General features: G+C 43.8%; 1 protein-coding gene across 5 annotated transcripts in view; it reads right to left on the bottom strand.

Moving 5' to 3' along the window:
* The window catches only part of emid1 (EMI domain containing 1), a 323,148-nt gene that overhangs the window by 152,876 nt on the left and 147,598 nt on the right, over positions 1 to 22,674 (bottom strand). For all 5 annotated transcript variants that reach the window (XM_068005893.1, XM_068005895.1, XM_068005898.1 and 2 more), the window contains exon 4: positions 8,810 to 8,896. In XM_068005893.1, coding sequence (XP_067861994.1) covers positions 8,810 to 8,896 — 87 coding nt within the window. The remainder of the gene's footprint in view (positions 1 to 8,809; positions 8,897 to 22,674) is intronic.

Raw genomic sequence — 22,674 nt, 5'->3', positions numbered from 1 at the left:
TACATTTGCATGGCAGGTCCAAAAAGAACAAAAATACGATGATTGGTAATAAAACATTATTTTCCTGTTGCTACTTTGTCTTCAGTTTCCATTCATCACCTCCCCATTTTCCAGCAATGTCATCATTGGGACCGGACTGCAATTTTAACTCAGCAGCCTGAACGGGTGGCCGCAATGAGTTTCCCACCAGACCAACCTAGTGGGAAAGAGGATCGGAGCCAGAAGAGGCCCAAAAAGGTAACTTTTTAAAAAACTTTCCTTGTGGTGCCACTGGGAGCAGGACTGCTCCTCTGGGCCCCACATGGAAAACTTAGGCCTCCCTTGTGGTGGACTCACCCCCTTGCCGATTGCAAGACCCCTGTGGGATTGCCCCAGCAGTTAATCCCGCCACCTACCTGGTCTCGATGGGTGACCACTGGGCCACCTGACTTTCCGCCGCTTCCCAATGACTTCCCGGCTGGAACAGGTGGGAAGTTGTCTGACAGGATTTAAATGAGGCCCAGGAGTTAAAATATCCTGGCCTCATTTCTGGAATAACAAGTCCACCTCCGGGCTCTATTGGACCAGGCTGGATTGGGTCAGGTGAAATGGGTAAAAGGCTACCTTCGGGGGCTGTATAAGGCCATGGACTGGGCTGCTTTCATAGAATCATAGAAAGTCACGGTACAGAAGGAGGCCGTTTGGCCCATCATGTCCATGCTGTCAGTTGGGTAAGGCAGCCAAAATGCTACTTTGGGGCTCCTTGGAGTCATGGGTCAGGTGGGGCTTAGCCAGGTTAGGGAGCAGCAGAGAAAAGACCAGCCTTGGATGCTCTGGGAGCTGTAGACTGGGACAAGAGGAAGGAAAAGGCTTCCTTGGAGCTCACATTAGGGCAGCATGGGAGGCAGCCCATTGTTAATATTCCTCAGGTAGGTGAAGCTGTGGAAAACACCACCGCAGTATCACTTGCCTCGGAGACAAAATTGGGAGGATTCAGTGGGGGCAAGTATAATACAGGTCAGTTTAGCAGTGTGACAGAATGAACGTGATGGAATTATTTTAACAGGAAGCGCCTGCACGCACGGGATGTAAAAAAAAAACAGGAAAGAGTTTGCATTTTTATAGCATCTTTCACATCCTCAGGACATCCCAAAGCATGTCACGGCCAATGATGTACTTCTAAAGTGTAATCAAATACAGCAGCCAATTCACGCACAGCAAGGTCCCACAAACAGCAACGAGATAAGTGACCAGTTAATGCAGACAGATTATTCTTTTATGCGACAGAACTGTGAGAGAAATTATGATGTTTCATTCTAAAGTTGCTGCTCCATTATCAGACACATTACTGTATTATAAAAAAAACCTTGTGACAGGTGAGGCAGTAACTCATGATTCATGAAAATTAATGATTTTTGAGCTGTCGTATTTCCGGATGTATTTACAGTTTTTTTAAGTATTCCTCACATCACCGTGAACAGATTTTATGAGTTTCAGTGTGTTGTCTTTTTATAATGAGATAACTATTAAGAAGAAATATAACAAAGGTGTCTGCTGGGCAAACATGTAGTAATAAAGTTCAGAAAACAAGTTGCTCAAACTGTTCTTTAATTAGAAAGATTTGTACTTAAAAAGGTTAATATGGCACTTGCCCATAAGAGAAGACAAAGATTGTTCCTTCTCCTCACTTTTGGCCCTCAAAAACTGTTATGGTCTTAATTCCGAGGTCAGATCTATTGCATTGAATAATTATTCAACCACGCGTTAAAACCTGGCTTGAACAGGGTTCATAAGAGGCCTGGAGAACAAGGAAAAGGATGCTATGCACAGCAGGAAAGTCCTGGCTGCTCAGTCACCAAGGTTGGAGCCTGACAAAAGCAATTGACTGTCAAAAGGAAGGGCAGTATATGAATGGGGAAGCAGATTTCGAACGGTGGGCGATGAACTCAGCAGTGGAGGCATTTGCTATTCTTGTAAAAGATCAGACCTGAGGAAACCAGCATCAGGAAGGAAAAGTACTTTTGGAAAAATAAGGAAAGATGGTTGTCTGGTTAAATAATTACCAATATCCAAAAAATACAGTATTGTTTGAAGCCCTGATAGTCACTTCTGAAATCTCTGATTGTACTGAATCTATAGTAGCAGAGCAAAGTTCATTTTCTACTTCAAGCACTGTTTACAGAATAAACTTTACCTGGTGAGTAACTTATCCATCAAATTAAAAGTTTTGTGTTGGAAACTATTTCCCACACTGTTATTTTACCTGCTAACACAGTACATCAGCAGATGAGGTTTAACCTACACGACTTGGAAACTGCAGTTAATGAAATATACCTCTCAAGGTGGAAAAATGTTACAGCTTTTCGCTCACACGGTGTGTGACTTGACCTCTTTATTTGCAATGGAGCAGCAATCGATCATCAGCAGCTATGAATCAGCAGGGAAGGGAGGAACTAACAACTGCTGCAAGAGTTGGACGCCATCAAGACAGGAAACCTTTCCTCTCCTGCTGCCTCACGTTCTCATATAAATATTTGCTTTAAATTTGGACAAATGAGCCTAACATCCAAACTAAACCACCCGACTTATAGATAATTTCTGAGAGAAATAAAATTCTCCAAAAGAGTTAAATAAACCACAAAAATTAATGAATTACTATTTAATGGTACAAAATATTAAATATACGCTAAGTACAATGTAACTCCTAATGCAATTTTTCTGCGAGTATTTAAAGCAGCAAGCGTCCCGCACACAAATTCTATGGGAGACAGTCTTGTATTCCATCTGCCATTAATCATGAATGATGGAAAATACATTTCATCTCTACTGGAACTGGACTTTCAGGGTTTTATGACAGTATACAGCGCTGTACCTTTGTGAAGTTGAGCCACGTGCTGTACATTTATAATTTTTTTATTCGTTCATGGGATGTGGGCGTCGCTGGCAAGGCCAGCATTTATTGCCCATCCCTAATTGCCCTTGAGAAGGTGGTGGTGAGCCACCTTCTTGAACCGCTGCAGTCCATGTGGTGAAGGTTCTCCCACAGTGCTGTTAGGAAGGGAATTCCAGGATTTTGACCCAGTGACGATGAAGGAACGGCGATATATTTCCAAGTCGGGATGGTGTGTGACTTGGAGGGGAATGTGCAGGTAATGTTGTTCCCATGTATCTGCTGCTCTTGTCCTTCTAGGTGGTAGAGGTCGCGGGTTTGGGAGGTGCTGTCGAAGAAGCCTTGGCGAGTTGCTGCAGTGCATCCTGTGGATGGTACACACTGCAGCCACAGTGCGCCGGTGGTGAAGGGAGTGAATGTTTAAGGTGGTGGATGGGGTGCCAATCAAGTGAGCTGCTTTGTCCTGGATGGTGTCGAGCTTCTTGAGTGTTGTTGGAGCTGCACTCATCCAGGCAAGTGGAGAGTATTCCATCAAACTCCTGACTTGTGCCTTGTAGATGGTGTAAAAGCTTTGGGGAGTCAGCAAGTGAGTCACTCGCCGCAGAATACCCAGCCTCTGACCTGCTTTTGCAGCCACAGTATTTATATGGCTGGTCCAGTTAAGTTTCTGGTCAATGGTGACCCCCAGGATGTTGATGGTGGGGGATTCGGCAATGGTAATGCTGTTGAATGTCAAGGGGAGGTGGTTAGACTCTCTCTTGTTGGAGATGGTCATTGCCTGGCACTTGTCTGGCGCGAATGTTACTTGCCACTTATGAGCCCAAGCCTGGATGTTGTCCAGGTCTTGCCGCATGTGGGCATGGACTGCTTCATTATCTGAGGGGTTGCGAATGGAACTGAACACTGTGCAATCATCAGCGAACATCCCCATTTCCGACCTCATGATGGAGGGAAGGTCATTGATGTAGCCGCTGGAAATAGTTGGGCCTAGGACATTGCCCTGAGGAACTCCTGCAGCAGTGTCCTGGGGCTGAGATGATTGGCCTCCAACAACCCGTCTTGCTTATTTACAGTAATGGCATGAATGACATTATAAAGCGGTTGGGGGGGGGGGGGGGGAAGAACTACGGAGGGAAAGAGCAACATTTCCACAAGTGCCCTACAGTTACAGGTCTATATTTTCCAGTTGTTGATTGCTCTGTTCATAAAACTGGTCAGCTCAGGAAGGGGTTAGTTAAGTGGTCAAAGATGGATTACTTTCCCTGGTACTGTATAACCAGCTATCTTTTGGCCTGATGGCACCGCAACTATTTCTATTAAATGGGTTGTCTCATTACTAGATTATGGATCATTTTGTAGCTTTACCTAATTTTATATAGTTCATCAATGTTAAATTTAGTATTTATTCTACTGGAGGTTTTTCAGTTCTTTATTTATCCACATAGGACATATTCAATTATATGTCAAAACTTTGTCAGACAACATGGGCTCGGACCTCATGTGACTGTCTGCAAAAAGAAAGGGCTTTACTAAAAATACAAATTGATGGTGCAGTGATATGGTCTACTTCGATTTGCCCTTATCACCACATATATTGAAAACTAGTAACTTTGGGCAGAAATTCCACCTAAGCTCTGGAATTCCCTCCCTTTCCCTCTCCACCACTCTCTCCTCCTTTAAGATGCTCCTTAAAACCTACTTCTTTGACCAAGCTTTTGGTCACCCGTCTTAATATCTGCTTTTATGGCTCAGTGTCAAACTTTGTTTGATAATGCTCCTGTGAAGCACCTTGGGACCTTTTACTAAAGGTGTTATATGAATGCAGATGGTTGTTGTTGTCATCCTATCAAGTCAGAGGTTTCTGGGTTTAAGCACCAGTCCAAGACCTGAGTACAATCTAGTGTGGTACTGAGGGAGTGCTGCATTGTCTGACATGCTATCTTTTGGGTGAGATATTAAACCAAGGATCCATCTGCTTGTTCCAGTGGTTGAGATGACAATAAAAATATCTCCGGCACACTTTTCTAAGAAGAATGTTCCTGGCACTTGATTCAACACTCCCCCTCAACTAACACCACCCAAAAACAAATTAACTGGTTATTTATGGAATTAGCTGTCAGTAAGATTTGGATTAAGCACAAACTGGCTGTTGCAGAACAACAGTGACTGCGTTTTTAAAGAAAAGCACGAATTGGATATGAAGCACTATAGGAAATCCAGAGACATACGACAAGATATGGTATAAATGTGAATTTTTATTTCTTTATTTGGGTCATCTACTTTATTCCACCCTTGTGGTAGAAGTTGCTGAAAGTTGTTGGATTAACATGTGCTACCAGCATGAAAATCCCAGGCCACGGTTTCTTGCAATTGTTTTCGCAGTAAAGCCACATCAGCTATTTTTCTCCACTAACTGACTCTGTTGCAATCAGAAATGTAAATAGTAATCAGACCGTGCTCCCATATTATATTTTACATTAATTGAAGTAGATACAGTTACCAGTGACAACAACTTGCATTTATATAGCAAATCACAAATCATATGGATGGTGTTAGTTAGAAAGAATTTAAATGGGAAGAACGGAACTCTTTTGCTGTCTTTTTCTGTCGATTTCCATGACTTTTGCAGACCTGCGATGGAGAGCATGCAGCTTTTTTTTTAAACTGGCTTACAAGGAATTAAGACCTTTCATCGTATTTGTGAACAATCTGATGTGCTGGAAGCCACTCAGTTAGATTTAAATGGCACACTGAACGTTACTGCTGAGATTTATGTAACTGAGCTGCAAGAGCAATAAAACAACAGGAATTATGAGAAATACATGTATACATTTACAATATATTGTATCACTATGAAAACAGGATAGGCTGATTCAGTCACTCTGTGAAAATCTCATGGTTTCATTTTCAGCACCATATAAATGGGCATGTTTCAACATAAGGATTACACTGTCAATTTTATTGCTGAAGACAAATGTGTGGTAACAGAAAGCTATTACAGTACTTGTGTTACACAATATAAAACTGAGATACAGGTACCGCAAAATTAAAATAACAAGATTTCTGCTGATAAAAAAGAAATTTTGGTGTAATTTTCGAGTGGGCGGCACTTATACAGACCGAAGGTTTTGATGTCTGGTTTCCTGGCCCATGTGATGATTCTTCATGTCAGCAAGTACAATAAGTGTTTTTTGAGCAAGAACTTATTTAATTGTTGGGGCATAATAGTTGAGTCCAAACCTAGTCTACCAGGTTTGCGCACACACACACAACACACAAACACACTTCCAGCAGAGGTCACTAGGTAGTGATCAGGAGTGATAACCCCAATTGCTTTGTTCCCTTCTCCCTAGACGGGAGATGCTGAGGCCTACTGAAGTACCTTGATCAGTATTCCTGACTCGAATTGTTAATAAATCAGGTATGTGCTTGGTTGGAGGGTTTCAGTTTTATGCTACTTTGCTATTTTATCAATAATTTAGTTGCTTGAGAATTTAATTGCTCATTGAAGAATTACTCTTAACACCAGAATCACATCACATTTTATAGCCTTTCTTTATACCTATAACCTTTCATTCATGGTGAAACTTTGTTGTAAGTTTTTCAATGTTGTGTCCAGAACTATTCACAATACTCCACTGTGACTTAACTAATGTATTTTACAAATTCAACATCACCCCCTTGCTTAATAGAATTTCTTTTCATTTGTGAGATGTTGGCTTGAATATAGCCCAGAGTGATGGGATGAGGTCTCGTATGGAATGATTTGGGCAGTCTTGATCCAGTTCTCCAAGAGAGAGTCTAACCACCTCCCCTTGACATTCAACAGCATTACCATCACCAAATCCCCCACTATCAACATCCTGGGGGTCACCATTGACCAGAAACTTAACTGGACCAGCCATATAAATACTGTGGCTACTAGAGCAGGTCAGAGGCTCGGTATTCTGCGACGAGTGACTCACCTCCTGACTCCCCAAAGCCTTTCCACCATCTACAAGGCACAAGTCAGGAATGTGATGGAATACTCTCCACTTGCCTGAATGAGTACATCTCCAACAACACTCAAGAAGCTCCACACCATACAGGACAAAGCAGGCCAGTTGATTGGCACCCCATCCACCACCTTAAACATTCACTCTCTTCACCACTGGCGCACTGTGGCTGCAGTGTGTACCATCTACAGGATGCACTGCAGCAACTCGCCAAGGCTTCTTCGACAGCACCTCCCAAACCCGCGACCTCTACCACCTAGAAGGACAAGGGCAGCAGGCACATGGGAACAACACCACCTGCACGTTCCCCTCCAAGTCACACACCATCCCGACTTGGAAATATACTGCCGTTCCTTCATCGTCACTGGGTCAAAATCCTGGAACTCCCTACCTAAAAGCATTGTGGGAGAACCTTCACCACACAGACTGCAGCGGTTCAAGAAGGTGGCTCATCACCACCATCTCAAGGGCAATTAGGGATGGGCAAAAAATACTGGCCTTGTCAGCGATACCCACATCCCATGAATGAATAAACAAAAAAGTTCCTAGAAGGCAAGAGCCCATAAAACATACAGCTCTAATGCATCTATGCCATACAAAGTCCCACCCACCCATCACCCCAGTCCTCACCAATCTCCACTGGCTCCCACTCTCCAATGCATTGACTTCAAAATTCTCGTCCTGGTTTGAAAATTTCTCTGTGGCCTTATTCCACCCCGTCTCTGCAGTCACCTCCAGCCCTATATCTTAGCTTACACCCCCTACTCTTGAGTATGGACTACTGTACATTTTTCTCCTTTTATTCCACGTTGTTGGTAAGGTCTTCAAGCCATCATGGCCCTGCACTCTGGAATTCTATTTCTAAATCTTGCTGCCATTCCGAATCTCTCCCCACCTTTAAAAGCCTCCTTGAAACCTACCTCTGGTGCCACCAGACTTTATCCTTTTTTGCTCTATGTTTAATCCACAAACTTTGTGAAGTGCCTTGTAACATTTCACTACCTTAAAGCTGCTACATAAATTGTTGTTGCCCTCAATTGGGTACAAATTGGCAATTTCATTAAGAAAAAACTGCAGTAATGCAGTAAGCGCCTTGGGGTGTTTTACTACTTTAAAGGTGCTATATAAATATAAGCTGTTATTGTAGGTAGTGTGCTGCTGAGATTGGGAATAAGGCCTGTTCTTGGACACAGTGTAGGGAACTTTATTCCACATCAGACTTGGGCTAAGCTTTATCTGGGACTGCTTGATGCAGCCATTGGGTACCGATAGTGGAAAAACGTTTCATCTCTCACCTTGAAATTTTCACCAAAAATAGAATTTAATAAATCCACATTAATGGGCTTACCTCACTACAGAATATCGAAGTGAAATTGGATCAATGACTGAGTCTTTGTTCTAATGTGACAAGGATGTGCAGATTTCCCACAGACTATATTCCAGAATTGAAATGATGCCCAGTACATGTTTCTACTAAACCAGTGTGTAAACGAAGATTTCAGAGTAGGTAAATACAAATGAAAGAACCCAGATACTTTCTCACAGAGTTCCTTCCTATCATGCTTTTTTTCCAACCCTTTTTAAAATAAGCTTCATTGGCAGGGTTGAGTTTTGTGCTTCTCCCCAAGTTTCATGAGTGATTCCCTTGCCCAGTGCACCCCAGTATACCCACTTCACAAGCTAATCCCCTGAAATTTTCAGATTTCAAAGGAGGAGTTATTTCTCCCGTTGAATTTTGCACTCTGTAATTGGTTTTATACCATGTGACTATGTTATCTCCATAACATATTTTCAGTCAAGACCAAACAGCACTGTAACAAAAACAGTTTTGTTTATAATTAAACAAGCATTCCTTCCCACCCCCTCCAGAAATCAAACAACTTGGTGCAGTCACCAATCTAGTTGCGTCCAGTATCTCCAACCTGAAGTTACATTAAATTCTTACTTGAAAGGTCTCCTTGTTTTGTATGTAACCTGCGAATGTGAGAGATCTGCCGTCCACCATCCAAAGCTTCCAGGAAATTTCCAGTTTCTGAAATAAAACAAGTGATAGGTATAAACATCCCGGTGTCTCCTGTTAGAAATTAAAGGTTTTTCTACGGTTTGCATTAAAATGAACAACACTAAAATTTTGTAGTGGAAAGTACTACCTTTCCCAAAATTGCCACTTTTAAACAGTTCATTTCAATATCAGATGTACGAAATGCTATGTTACTGTAAATATTAAGAGATAACAATTTTCTAAGCAACTCAATACTGGCATTATTCAGTCAATATGCACCAGTTTATTGTTATTACTAGAATCACAATTTTAATTCCATAGTCACTCACATCTGCCTGACACAGTTGAAAGGATGAAAAAAGATAATTGGGGGAGAAATTGGCCTGGGTCGCCGCTGATTTCTGGGTATTAAATTAGTGTTTTGGGGGTGGGGGGGAGCGAGGAGAATCTTGACCAATGGTAACCTATGCTTGATGCCTCCCAGAAGTGGGCTGGCTGCCAAATTAGAAGCCTGTGACTCCCGAGAGTCCAGGGCACCCACCTCAAGCAGGCATTGGCCACTTGAATATGCTAATCAGGGTCCTAACGCCTATTTCAGGACCCTGCTCTAAATTTGGCAGAATCTGGGTCTACTGCCACCTAATCAGCCATCCCTAAATGGACTGCTAGGAGTCGCTAAGAGGCAAGCAATTTTTAAAAAAACTTAGCTTAATGTGGAACCAGGAGGAGCTCCGTAACAGTTCTGCGGGGCTTCTGTTGGTCAGGGTTGGCCCCCCTCAACTCTTCCTGGTCGGCAGCCTCTCCCTACCCAGGACCAACCTGTGGGCCAGCTCAGTGTCTGAGCTGGCCAATTTTGCAAAGGACCCGACCGGCGAGCTGCATCGGGATGTCAAATTGGCGTCCGCAGCTCACCGGTTTTATGAAGACGAGCCCCGAAGCCCAATTTGGAGCAAGCCTCAGGCCGATGTCTTCAGGAGTGCGTTTCAGGGAAGAGGGGAAGCAAGACTCATCGTGGGAGAAAACAGGGGGGTGGTTATTACCAAGAACTTTGAAGTACTAAATTTCTTCTTCCGCTATGTAGGCAGTATAGTGAAGTCTATATGCTCTACTGTATTTTTAAAACAGAAACAAGGGAGGTAATTTTAAACTAAATCATCGGGTGGGAAACCCATAGGATCAGGTGGAACACTAGTTTTACATCCTGCCTAATATTACTTTCCATTGACTTTAGTAGAGTATAAAATCGGACGGAGTGTAAAACCAGCGTTGCATCCGATCTCATCAGTTTCCTGGGTTAGGTTAAAATTGCCCCCAGGAAGCAGAGAAGGCAAATTATGCCTCAGTCTGAAATAATCAAGATTGTTGTCATAGTAATAATGGTGCCTATGTGGCATCACAAAAATCAAGTGCAGAAGTTTTCTCCTAGAAAGTTAGACAAATGTATATTCATGAGGGAAGACATAAACATGCCAACAGTCAAGACTGATCGCTCCAGACATTATAAATACCTTTAGTCTGGCTTGAAAACTAGAAAACCCGATACCACAAGAGTTTTTTTTTTGATAAAGTTGAAGAAGTTGTTTCTTAGGATTCCTCTTTCCAAACTGCAGGCTTTGTCAGGAGCTGGCCAAAAATGCCTTCAGCAAATCAGTATTCAAATATCACGGAACATCTGTCACCCATAAAAATGGACTGGAACTTGACACGGCACATTCACCCACCTAACAGGCACCGCCTCGACAGTGTGCCAAAGTACGCCCCTCCCCAGAAAAAGAAAATCAGCAGCATTAGCAGCAGCAGACAAGCATCTGCTTCAGGGCTTGGAAGAGCAGTACTTTGAAGTTACAGATAATAGGATATAACTATCTGTGAGCTACTTGGCTCATCAACGACTGTGACAGCCACGCTAGGGGCATTCCTGCAACATATCTAAGATTTGGCCTTTCCATTTTTCTGCAGACTGAATTATCAATACAAATATGATCCACATGTCTTGGCTTTGTTCTCACTACCTGTATGTAATATTGAGCACTGTGCATTGTCAGCATGAAGGTTCGGTGATGCTTTTCGATAATCCAAGAGACCAAATGCTGCTTTTTTCCCCCCATTGGAGTTGCCCCATTGTGACTGTAGTTTGGAAATTAGGGTAATTCTGACTTTGGCCTAAGCAATACCCATAATATATTGGAATACTTTTGTGATTTAATCTCAAAAAGTGCTAAACCATGTAATTTTCCCATTGAAACACTCAACAATCAATATTGTTTTCAAGAAAAGTTACCTGTCAAATGCTATTAAAGAACATTTAAATACAGTATCATTAAGTTTTTCCTGTTTTCCTACTATTTGGATCAGTTGCTATAATCTCTCTCAGTTACACTTTATTCTTTAACCAGGGAGTTCAAACCAGTTTGAGCTACAGACAACAACATGCATTTATACAGCGCCTTTAACCAGGACAAACATCCTAAGGCACTTCACAGAGGAATAATCAGACAATATGCCTCTAAAACTGTTATACTCCATGATCTGGCATGGGGAGATGGACCCTTTTAACAACGTGATAATTGTTAATGACTGCCAAACTACTTCTCTGGCCCAGAAAGTGAACAATTAAGAGTGTGGAGTCTCATTCCTTCAGTTTGTGAACTGTTTTAAGAGATTTTAAAAATGTCAAATTTCAAATGTTTAAATTTTTTTTTCTTACTTTTCCTCTCTCTTAATCCAATCTTTCTTTCCCTCTCTTTATTTCTCTTTCTGTACCTGATTTGACATTGAATTCACCCACTCTAATTCACCCTTCTTCTCAGTCCTTCCGCTGTTTATTTCTCAATCCTTTAAACTCATTGTTTGTCCCGTTGTTCACTAAGGTCCCAGGTGACCTGTTACCCTCAATATCAGCTCGCACTTGCGGCAACTTTGTCGGCAAAAAATTTTAAAATTCAAACATGCAATTGTAAAGTCTAACTAACGGGGCATGCTGCGAGATGCTCCTCTCCGGCAAAATCTGGCCCAATATGTTCAAGACTGCCACAAACTTTAGAACCAGAAAGCACAGGCTCAAAACTTAGAAGAAAGAAGGCGCACAGGTTAGATTCAACTAATGGTGAATGTGTAGAATGGATAGTGTGTAAAAATGAGGGGCAGGCAATTGAGTTTTTGGGACTGGCCAGAGGCACTGCAGAGTCATTTCCAGTCCTGTGCTTTCTGATGGGTGGGAAGAGAAAGAGAGACAGAGATGGATTCAAATAAAAATGTTTGTCCATGAGGAGCAATGCCACAGGAAATCAACTAGCATTTTGTTTAACTTTTCACATTTTGCCAAAGACTAAAGGAGATGTTGAATTAGGCTATGGTTGAAGAAAGCGCATGACATTATTTGGCAATCTTGCCTGAGTGATCAGATTTGCAAGTTGGAAATGAAAAGCACAGTAGCACATTGTGTTCGCTGTGAATCAATATGCTGTGCCGCAAAACTGGAAGGAGCAGGCTTGGGCCTGCAGTTCCCCATGCAGGAAGAGACTGATTTCAGCCGGGCTGTCAAGGGGCACTGAGCAGAGAAGCAGAGGACCAGCCAGTCACTCCAGCTCATCATTATTCACCTCCTAATTGCTCGTTACACAGCCAGGTTCCCCAGCAGTCTTCAGAGCTAAGAAATGGGAACCTGGGGTTGGGGAGAGGGGTGTCGGGGTTTTAAAAAAAATTCAGGTGGGGGAGATGTTGTCAAAGAAAAATTTGAAGATGGTCATGAGGCAATCTAAATTGATTACTGGTATGTGCCAGAAAAAAAGTTTAATTTAAAGAAAAACGCAACTCTCTGAACCTAGGTGTTTGAACCTAAAAACCCTAAAAACTATTTGTTCTAAGCTGAAATAACACAGCTACAGAAACACATCTGCAATTTATATTTAGTCTAAATGAGGCACCCAGCTGTGCATATGTGTAGAATGTCTGTGAACCATTCAGGTACCAGTTGTGAGTGGAACCATAGTGGAAGTAAAAAGGTGGTTCTAATAAGCTGCAGGTTCACAGCTGACTGACCAAACACAGCCACTGTGCAGTTTGTAGAACATTCACATTCTGTTTTCAGATCTGCTGCAGACAAGCTATTACTGTACCAGTTCTCCACATCACTGGCTTCCACTTTACAACAAACTAAATTAGTGCTTTTGTGCCTTATAATTAGCATCAATTATATGGTTCTGATATTGTTCCAAATTAAACAAAAGTGACATCCAATAATAGTTAAGTTCACAAAAAAATATTGTTTGTGTTAACTAAAGATAAAGATTTAGTGGCCTTATTTAGTTGCAGCATAATAACCCTGCAGCAAAAAGGTGCACAATCCCTTTCCCTTCGTTTTAATGTTGAAGAATTGCTCGGAATTCATTAATGCTGATTATATCTTGGAAACCAGGTAAGTGCCTGTTCGTAACAGCAAATCTGTGTGAAGGAGAAGCCCCTGGCATCTGCAAATTTGCTGAACAGCACCAGACACGCATACCTCTTCAGATACATGTACAACCATGACAATCGTGGAGACAGACAAGTGTAACAAGTACAACAGAGGGGAGTCACCTTGCATTCTTATTCAAGGATACGGAGTCCTCTTTTGCCTTCAAAACAATGGATTTAAAAGATGAATTTTGTCAAATTGTAAATATACTTTAATGAATACAATGATGGACTGCAATGACACTGCCACTAGGTCTCTTCTGCTGGTAGGATGGAAATTGGAATGGCACTGGGGCTGTGCATTTATAGTGCTGGACTTCAGCAAATCTGTGTGTTTCCAGTACTGAAAAATCAGAAGAAACACAAGGAATAAAAGAGGATTAAAAAAAGCCATTTAGCTCATTGAAGCTCACCTCTCTGGCACTTCAACTAACCTAGCTTAGTATTCAAACCCTAATGTCCTTGACTTAAAGGGCTCGATTTTCAAATGGCGGCAGGATGGCAGCAGGGTGGGGGGGTCAATGGGTGTGCAGCAAACAGCAAACCCGGATAAGAAAATCTTACCGTTCCCTACGCAATCGTGAGTTAATTAGTGGCCCTTAATGTGGCTTCCGGGTTTGCCGTCCGAAAGCTGCACAGTGGGCGGACTGTGCACCCACATCACAGGCTGTCAGCTGGAGCATCTCCATTTAAAGGGCCTTTGCTCCAATGGATTTTGCTGGAGCAAAGACCAAAACGACACAATGGAGCAGCACAGGGGCAAGGCTGCTCGAAGATTCAATGATGCCTCACTTCAGCTGCTACTGGCCAGGGTGAGGAGGAGGAGGGAACTGTTTTACCCGGCCGATAGGAGGACGTGCCCTACTTCTGCAACAAGAAGGCCTGGCTCGAGGTAGCAGAGGAGGTCACCAACAGTAGCAACATCTGCCGCACTTGGATCCAGCGCAGGAAGTATTTCAATGACCTAACTAGGTCAGCAAAAGTGAGTACACTTACTGATTCTCCTGCATTCCATGTTGCACATCAACCCCCCTCCACCCCCTCAAACTCATTCTGCTCTGCCAAGACTACTCCATCACATCACTCCTCACACTCACTTAAGCCTCATCCTCAACTTACCCGCACTTCCTCACCTCCCCATTTGTGACCCCACCACCGCCACTCACCCCAATCCTGATCCAATGTGATGTCTCTGTCTCATACTCACCCTCTTTCACAGTCAGCCTCACCCAAAGCAATGCATTCATCGGTTAGCCACTTTACTATCACTCACTCACACGTCTGTACTTTCTCCCCTTCTAGGAGAAGAGAGTGCAAAATGCACACGAGAGGGTGAGGACTGGAGGGGGGCCACAACAAACAGTGGTCCTCACACACGCTGAGGAGGAGGCCCTGAAGATCAGCCGTACCCTCAGGGACGCAGAGACTGGCACCCTACAAATGTCTGGTGACACAACTTTAACATTCATCACACACAACATGAATTGATGTTAACAATGCTTGGCATGTTCAACACCTCAGTATGCTCATTGCAACATCTGTGACGATGCTGAATATTGCCGCAGTGACGGCAGAAGGCGATTCCTCAGAAAAGGCTCCAGGCCTCTGAAGGCGCACCGTCACATCTTAGCAAGCCATCCACCAGCGCAGATACTCACCCCTCAGTGTCCTGGTAGTGAATTTGTTGGGTTGTCACCTGGTGAGTCACCACACACAAGTGAGCACAAGCAGGCACTGGTGGCAGGGGCAGCTGTGGAGAGTCTGCGTCAGTGGGTGCACTTCTCTCCAGGCTCTGCTTAGCTGGACGCAGATGCTGAACCCCGTGGGCCATCCTTTAAAAGGAGAATGATCAACGAACAGCAGCACATTTGCGAGGTACTGGAACAGATACCACACACACTCTCCACAATAGCGCAGAGGATGGAGGAGTCCAACTCCTGCATGCTTGGAATGGTGGCACAGGTACAGGAGGGAATCTCTAAGATACTGTCACAGGGACGTATGTAACTGTCCGAGATAGTGTCCCAAGTAAGCGCAGGAATGTCTGCGATGGAGAGAAGGCTAGCTTCCGTTGAGCTTCAAGCAGGGCTCACAAATTAGTCCATTCAGGCCCTGACAACAGCCATTCGGACTCAGCGTGAACAAAATTCTGCCGCCTTACACAGGCTGACAGATAATTTAGAAGTGGCCTTCCAAGGCATCATACATGTCCTCCAAACTGTTCTCCAGCAGGGTGGTAGGAGTGATGTGGGCCTGGTCCAGGAGAGGGATGATGGCAAAAGGGGACATGGAATTGGGGACACCACTCAAAGCGCTCCCACCTCTCACCCGTTGCCCCCTCTCAACCAGTACCCATAATGCTGCCTCCTCTCCAGGTGGCCGAGTCAGCCCCTGTTCAGGTGCAGGTGGACCAGTCTTTGGAGAAGCCTTCAAGGGCTCCAAAACCCAGAGGGCATTGGCTGAAAGCATCTAGGCAGCCAGGGCATGAACATGAGCAACCTGCCACTACCTCTGCTGCAGCCACAGGGGATGCACCATGTAGAAGTAGTTGGATGCGAAAGGCAAAGGTTTTGTAATCATGAAGGGAATGCACAAGGGTGTCTGACAGACTGTCATGTTTTTCATTTATATTTGGTTTTTGTTAAAGTCACATTAAATGTTATCATTCTCACCACTACTGCCACGTCTTGCCCATTCTTGACTGGCTTTTGTGATAGGGCCTTTTCATGTGCTTCACCATGAACGGCGACACTTGATGCCAACCAGCGGGTCACTTTACAGTGGGTGTATGTGTAGTTGCAGGACTGATTTGTGCGGGGGGGTGGGGGTGGTGGGGGGGGGTTGCTGGTGTTGGCGTGATGGTGTTGGTGCTGGTCTTTCCAGGTGGTGTGAGGAATGGACTCCTCTCACTTCCTGATCTTACAAGAACCGTTCACATTTGAGTGACTCCCTGGCCTCTCAAGCAGCAGGTGAGTCACTGCTCTGCCCACGGGTTCGTCCTCCTCCTCCTGCTTCTGCTCCTCCTCAATGGGAATGGCAGATGTGGATAGTGGATGAGGGGATGGGGCCTCCTCAACCCGTACCTCTCACAACATGCACCATGTTGTGCAGGACACAACACACCTACTATAATGCAGCCCACTCTCGCTGGTGCGTATTGAAGAGTTCCCCCAGAACGATCGAGGCATCGAAATCGCATCTTGAGCAGCCCTATCGCATGTTCAATTATAGACCTGGTGGCGATGTGGCTATTGTTGTATCAATGCTGTTGCTTGCTGATGGGGGTTCCTCAGAGGTGTCATGAGCCACGTGCGCAGGGGGTATCCCTTGACCCCGAGGAGCCAGCCCTTGAGGGTGTTTGGTGCGTGGAAGAGGTCTGAGATGTTGGATTCCCTCAGAATGAACGAATCATGGCAGCTGCCAGGGAATCTGACGCACACGTGAAGGAATCTTTTGCGGTGGTCACAAACGAGCTGAGTGTTGTTGAAGTGATACCTCTTTCTGTTGATGAACAGTCCTGGCTCGTGTGAAGGTGCTTGGATTGCTGTATGAAAGCAATCGATTGCACCTTGTGCGCGTGGGAAGCCAGCCACAGAGTGGAATCCCACTGCCCTCTCCGTCTGCCTGAGGTTGTCCATGGGGAAGTTGACGTATTGTGAGGCCCTGCGAAACAAGCTGTCGGTGACCTGCCATGTGCACTTGCGGGCAGACGACTGAGACACCCTGGCGATGTCTCCGGTGGCAATGATCCGGAGGCAAAGAAGTTGAGGGTAGTGATCACTTTAACTGCGACGGGTAATGAGGTGCCGCTCGGCCCAGCCGGGAGCAGCTTGGCATGAAGGAGGCTGCAGATGTCTGTGACCACCGAGCAACTCACTCTAAGCCTCTGTATGCACTGCTCCTCAGAGATCCAGGAAGTTGAGCCTCGGTCTGTAGACCCTCTGACGAGGGTGGTGCCTCCTGCGACGTCGCTGTCTCTGTTGTTCCCCTCTGTGCTCTTGTGCAGGTGCCTGTGGTGCAGCACTGTGTTGTGGAGCTCCAAGTGGCGGAGGTGCACGTCATGCCTGGCGAGGACGGTGATGTTGCTCGTCCTCGGATGGTGAATGCAGCCATCGCGCCCCCCAGCCTGATGGTGTCATTTTGTGGGGGTCCGAAAAGTTGGTAAATATGCGTTAGCAGATGAATTCTGAGTGGAAACCAAGAATTTTCAGTCTAAACACAAAGAACACTCAGCCAAACGTTTGTCTGAGAGAACTGAGTGCCTTGCTGCAATAACTTACATTTTATCCCCATCTGTCAAACAGGCATTTAAACGTTCAAATGGCTACACGTCTCCTACAACATGGAGTATTTCCCACAGCACGGGAAAAACGCTGAGGTTGAATGAAAATCGCTCCCCTTCCTCAATCACCATGAAATGAACAACTTCAACAACGTTAATAAGTGCTTTAAATATCAGCCCTCCGGCTTTAATTGCCGGCAGGACTTCCGCATTCCAGAAGTGCGTACACACACAGATGTGAGAGGTGGAAGTTGGTGGGTTGGAGCCAGTTTCCTTACCCATTCGGGATTTTTCCAATTTTCCCAGCCCCCTCGCCCCCAACGCATCTGCACTTTGATTTGAAAATCGAGCCCAAAATTTCACTCATCATATCTGGCACCAATAAAATAATGACTCAATTTTACGACATTGATGGATTGAAGTTTCTGCAGTAAGTCAATTGAATCTACTGATATAAATTCCACAAATGTCAGTAAAATGGTTTTACAGTTTCCAAGACTTTTGCATTATGACTTTAGAAAACTCAGACTTTAAATGCCACTTCCCACTTAAGCGATATCAGCTATGTCATTGACCATGTAATGAAAAATGCTGAATGTTTCTGCCACTGTGGAAGTTTCTGTTTCAGCTCCTTCTGTAGTTTGTGATGCTGGGTCAACAACGTGACCTTGATCTTCAGTGTATCAAAGTTTGATCAAAGAACTCAAGTTTAAAGTTTGTTCACCCAGATCTCTCTGCATCATTGTTTCAACTCAATGTAAGCCATTCATTTTTGGCATATTGCGCTGTCTCTCCATTCTGGGAAAAAAACATTTCCCGCCTAACTTGCACTTGCAGTTTGTTTTTTTAAAGTTTCATATATTTGATTTTTAGAATATTTTTTATCTGTGAAATTTAAAATACATATATTACTTACACCAAATATATTTTTGCTTTTTGTTGTAGAGGGGAGCCTAGTTCATTTGTTGGCCAGTAAGTGTGTATCAAATGAAAAATATAATTTGAGAGAGGATTCACTAAACGTGATACCAACATGGTACAGACATTAAACAAGAAATCAGACCTTTTTATTATGATTTAGTGGCTGCAAATTAAGCATTGCAATAATCAATGATGAATACTATGGTTATAGCAATTCCTCTAGCATACCCCATCAGATTTACAAAATAAGACAAGGAAGATTGAGAAAAGTTATATGCCCATTGAGCCTGCCATTTCTATCAAACCACACATCATTTAGCTGTCAAAATTCTCCTCAAGTTATTCAATCTCCGTTAACCCTTGGGTAAATTTCCAAGAAGACAACTTTTGTGGACTCACTCTGATTTCCAAAAGTAAATCAATCTCAAGGATATCAATCTAATGTTATTGGAGCTTTGGCAAACAGTGAGGAGGATTGTAAAAGACTTCAGGAAGACAGAAAGATTGGCAGAATGGGCAGACAGGTGACATATTGAATTTAATGTGGATAAGAATATGTCTTCGGAGAAGAAACAAAGAAAGAAAAACATTTAATGGAAAGACAGTGAATTGTGTGGATGAACAGAGAGAGATAGAGGGGTTAAAAGACATAATTCCCTGATAGTACGAGTGCAGATAGGTAAGGCCATTATAAATGCCAATAAAATTTTGCATTTTATAAATAGGGGCACAGAATACAAGAGTAAATAATTAATAAATGTCATTTTTGTATCTTCAGACTCTTCCATTGGAGAATAATGTGAAGTAGTGGAAGGATTCACAGGCTGATTAACAGTCCGACAGGCCACAACTTGAACGCTCCTTCCATGGCCATAACCATCTTTATACCGGCCGATAGGGAGGTTAGTCCTATACAGCGGGATGGTCCCCACAACCTATACGGTGAGCTGAATGTTACCACTAAGCCAAAGGCTCCCTCCTAATAAGTAATGATGAATAGGTACAAAACATTGGTTAGGGTACAGTTAAGATTTTGGGCATCCCATTATAGAAAGGACAGTAAAGCCATAAAGCGGTGTTCAGCATAGATACACCAGGATAATGCCAGCAAAGAGCATCTATCGTTATGATGAGAGACTCGAGATTCTGGGCCGATTTTTGACTCATTACCACACTGCTTTTCAGCGTGAATGAGTTGGTAATGAGACAAACTTATATTTTAAAAAATCTGCTGCTCACTTGCCATCCGAGGCCTGTCCAATTTGATTTTGGATTTAGCCTTGATTTAGATGGTCTGCACTCCCACCTGAAACAGGCAGAAACATTCCACAAATGACACTCTCAAGGTCTCAGCACCAGTATACTTGAGCTCCATGGGCACAGAAATCATCAAGAAGTACAAAAAGGAGTAAACAATGGCAAATCAACAGTGTCACCAAAATATGACTCTGCACTAATGCTCTTTTGATGTGCTTGGAATGATTTCTACTGCTAATTATTAATCTATTCAGCCAACCTGGTTGTTCCATCTGGGGCTCAGGAGCACACTTGCAACTTACAAGTAAGATAAAGCACCCTTGATTTTTGAATAAGATCAAAAGAAGGGACACATGATGACAATAAATGGTAAAACGCCTCTCAGAGGTCCCTGGATGGCTCAGCAAGTTTGTCTAGTGAGTAGTTAAGCTCTAGAGATCAAGAAGGTCCTACACTTTATCCCCAGCCTTTCTTGAGTTTGCTGATTTCAGCCAGGTTTCTGGGAGGGTGCTGCAATTGGTTTCAGTGGCCTTGCGTTGGTGGAGGAGGAGAGGGAGGGCAAGCAGAGGAAGAGGAGATGGAGGTAGAGAGAAGGGGCAGAGGAAATGGGGAGAGGAGAGGTGACAGAAGAGGGGTGAGAGGAGAGGGATGAGGGGAAAGAGGTGAAAATAATCAGCCAAGGTTCTTTCTCCTAATTGCTATCGAGTGGGCTCTGTTGGAAGAGCATATGTATGGTGCTGGAAGCATGTGTGTGTGGAAATCAGGTGGGGACAGGATCAGGCTTTGCCCCTTCCTCTTCCTCATCTACACACTGCCCCTTGGTGACATCATCCACAGACATGGGGGCAGCTTCTACATGTACGCTGACACCCAGTTCAACCTCTTCACCACCGCTCTGGACTCCTCCACTGCCTCGGTGCTGTCAGTCTACTGACCTGACATCCAGTCTTGGATGAGCTGTAACATTGAGAAGACCTAAGCTATCATTTTCAGTCACTGCCACAAATTCCGTATCCTCACCTCCATCCCCCACCCTGGCCACTGTCTCAGGCTGAACCAAACTGTTCGCCATATTGGCGTAATATTTGACCCTGAACTGAGCTTCCGACCCCAAATCATCTCCAGCACAAAGGCCACCTTTTCCACTTCTGTAACATTGCCTGCCTCTGACCCTACCTCCTCCCATCTGCTGCTGAAACCCTCATCCATGCCTTTACTGCCTCTAGACTCAACTATTCCAATGCTCTCCTTGCCAACCTCACATCGTCCACGCTCCGTAAACTTCAGCTTATCCAAAACTCTGCTGCCCGTATCCTTCTCCACACCAAGTCTCATTACCCCTGCCTTTGTTGACTTACATTGACTCCTGGTCCTCCAATGTCTCCAATTTAAAATTCTCATCCTTGTGTTTAAATCCCTTCATGGCCTCGCCCCTCCCTGTAACCTCCTGCAGCCCTACAACCCCATCTCTATTCCTCTAACTTTGGCCTTTTGTGCATCCCACCCCTCCCTTCATCCCACCATTGGCCGCTGTACCTTCAGCTGCCTAGGCTCCCCCTCCACTGTAAACAGCTCCACTTCTCCACCTTTGTCTCCTCCTTTAAGACCTTCCTTAAAACCCACCTCTTTGACCAAGCTTTTGGTCACCTCTCCTAATATCACCTTATTTAGCTTAACATCCCTTTTTTGTGATTACACTTCTGTGAAGCACCTTGGGTGTTTTTCTATGTTCAGGATGCTAGATAAATACAAGTTGTTGTTGTACCAGACAGTTGTCAGTGTCTGTGAAACTATACTCCAGTATGAGACAGAAGAGGAGGAAAACTAGAGAGGGGAAGTTTTTTTCCCCCACGATTTCTGACACTCACCTAGGCATTCTATCTTGCTTCAGTATCTATGGAATTACTACACTATCTACATATCTTCTTTTAAGCTCTACTAGATCTGAAATGTAGACTACAAAATGGATCTCCCCATCTGGACACCAGCAAAAAGGAGGTTTAAAGCACAAGCTTAAGTTGCGGTAAATAGAGAAAGGGGCAGTCATTATGTCAAGGTCCTTTATTGCTCGAATCCTACCAGGAGTGGTTGCATTTTCTTTTTCCATAATTTTCCTGGTAATACAAAGAATCAAAGAGCCAAGTAGACACACGAGATTTGAAACAAATTGGCATGTTGTTCAAAGTAGCTTTTTTTCCTCCTTATAAAAGAATCTTGCATTGAGCATAAAATGTTCTTTGAAGAGTCTTTTGTAGGCTTTGAAATCTTTTAAGGTTTTTCTTAATGCATAAATTGTATCAAGAGCTGATTCTGTTGATTGAATGGAAATTTACTTTAGCTATTCAGTGGACTGATTAAATCAGAGAAATATGAGCCCAAAGCTGATTAGCTTTTGAAGTGTTTCACTACATACATTCAATGTAATAGAAAACAAATTTAAAGGCCCCTTGAACAATATGTACCTAAAGAATCTTGATGTATTTTGTCAAGGATATTTAAAGTCACATTTATTCCTCCAGCCCTACATCTCCCCTCGAACTCTCTGTTCCTTTAACTCTTGTGCATCTGCAACCCCCTCCCGGCCCCGCCCAACTTCAGCCGCTTAGATCCCACTCTCTAGAGTTCCCTCCCTATACCCCTCCACCTCCCTGCCCTCCTTTAAGATCTTCTTTAAAACCCATCTATTTGACCAAGCTTTTGGTCACTCCTCCTAATATCACCTTCTTTGTCTCTGCATCTTTTCTCCTTGTGCTTCTTCAAAGTATGTTGGGATATTTCTCTATGTTAAAGGCACTGCACAAATGTTGTTTGATTTAAATAATTTTAAAAATCTAACAACAAATTTAGCATCTAAATAGAATACTTGCCATCACACTCTTACTCCTGATTAAAA

The sequence above is a fragment of the Heptranchias perlo genome, chromosome 25 (genome assembly GCF_035084215.1).
Source record: "Heptranchias perlo isolate sHepPer1 chromosome 25, sHepPer1.hap1, whole genome shotgun sequence".
NCBI classification, from domain to species: Eukaryota; Metazoa; Chordata; class Chondrichthyes; order Hexanchiformes; family Hexanchidae; genus Heptranchias; species Heptranchias perlo.
This window is presented reverse-complemented; position numbering and strand designations above follow the sequence as displayed.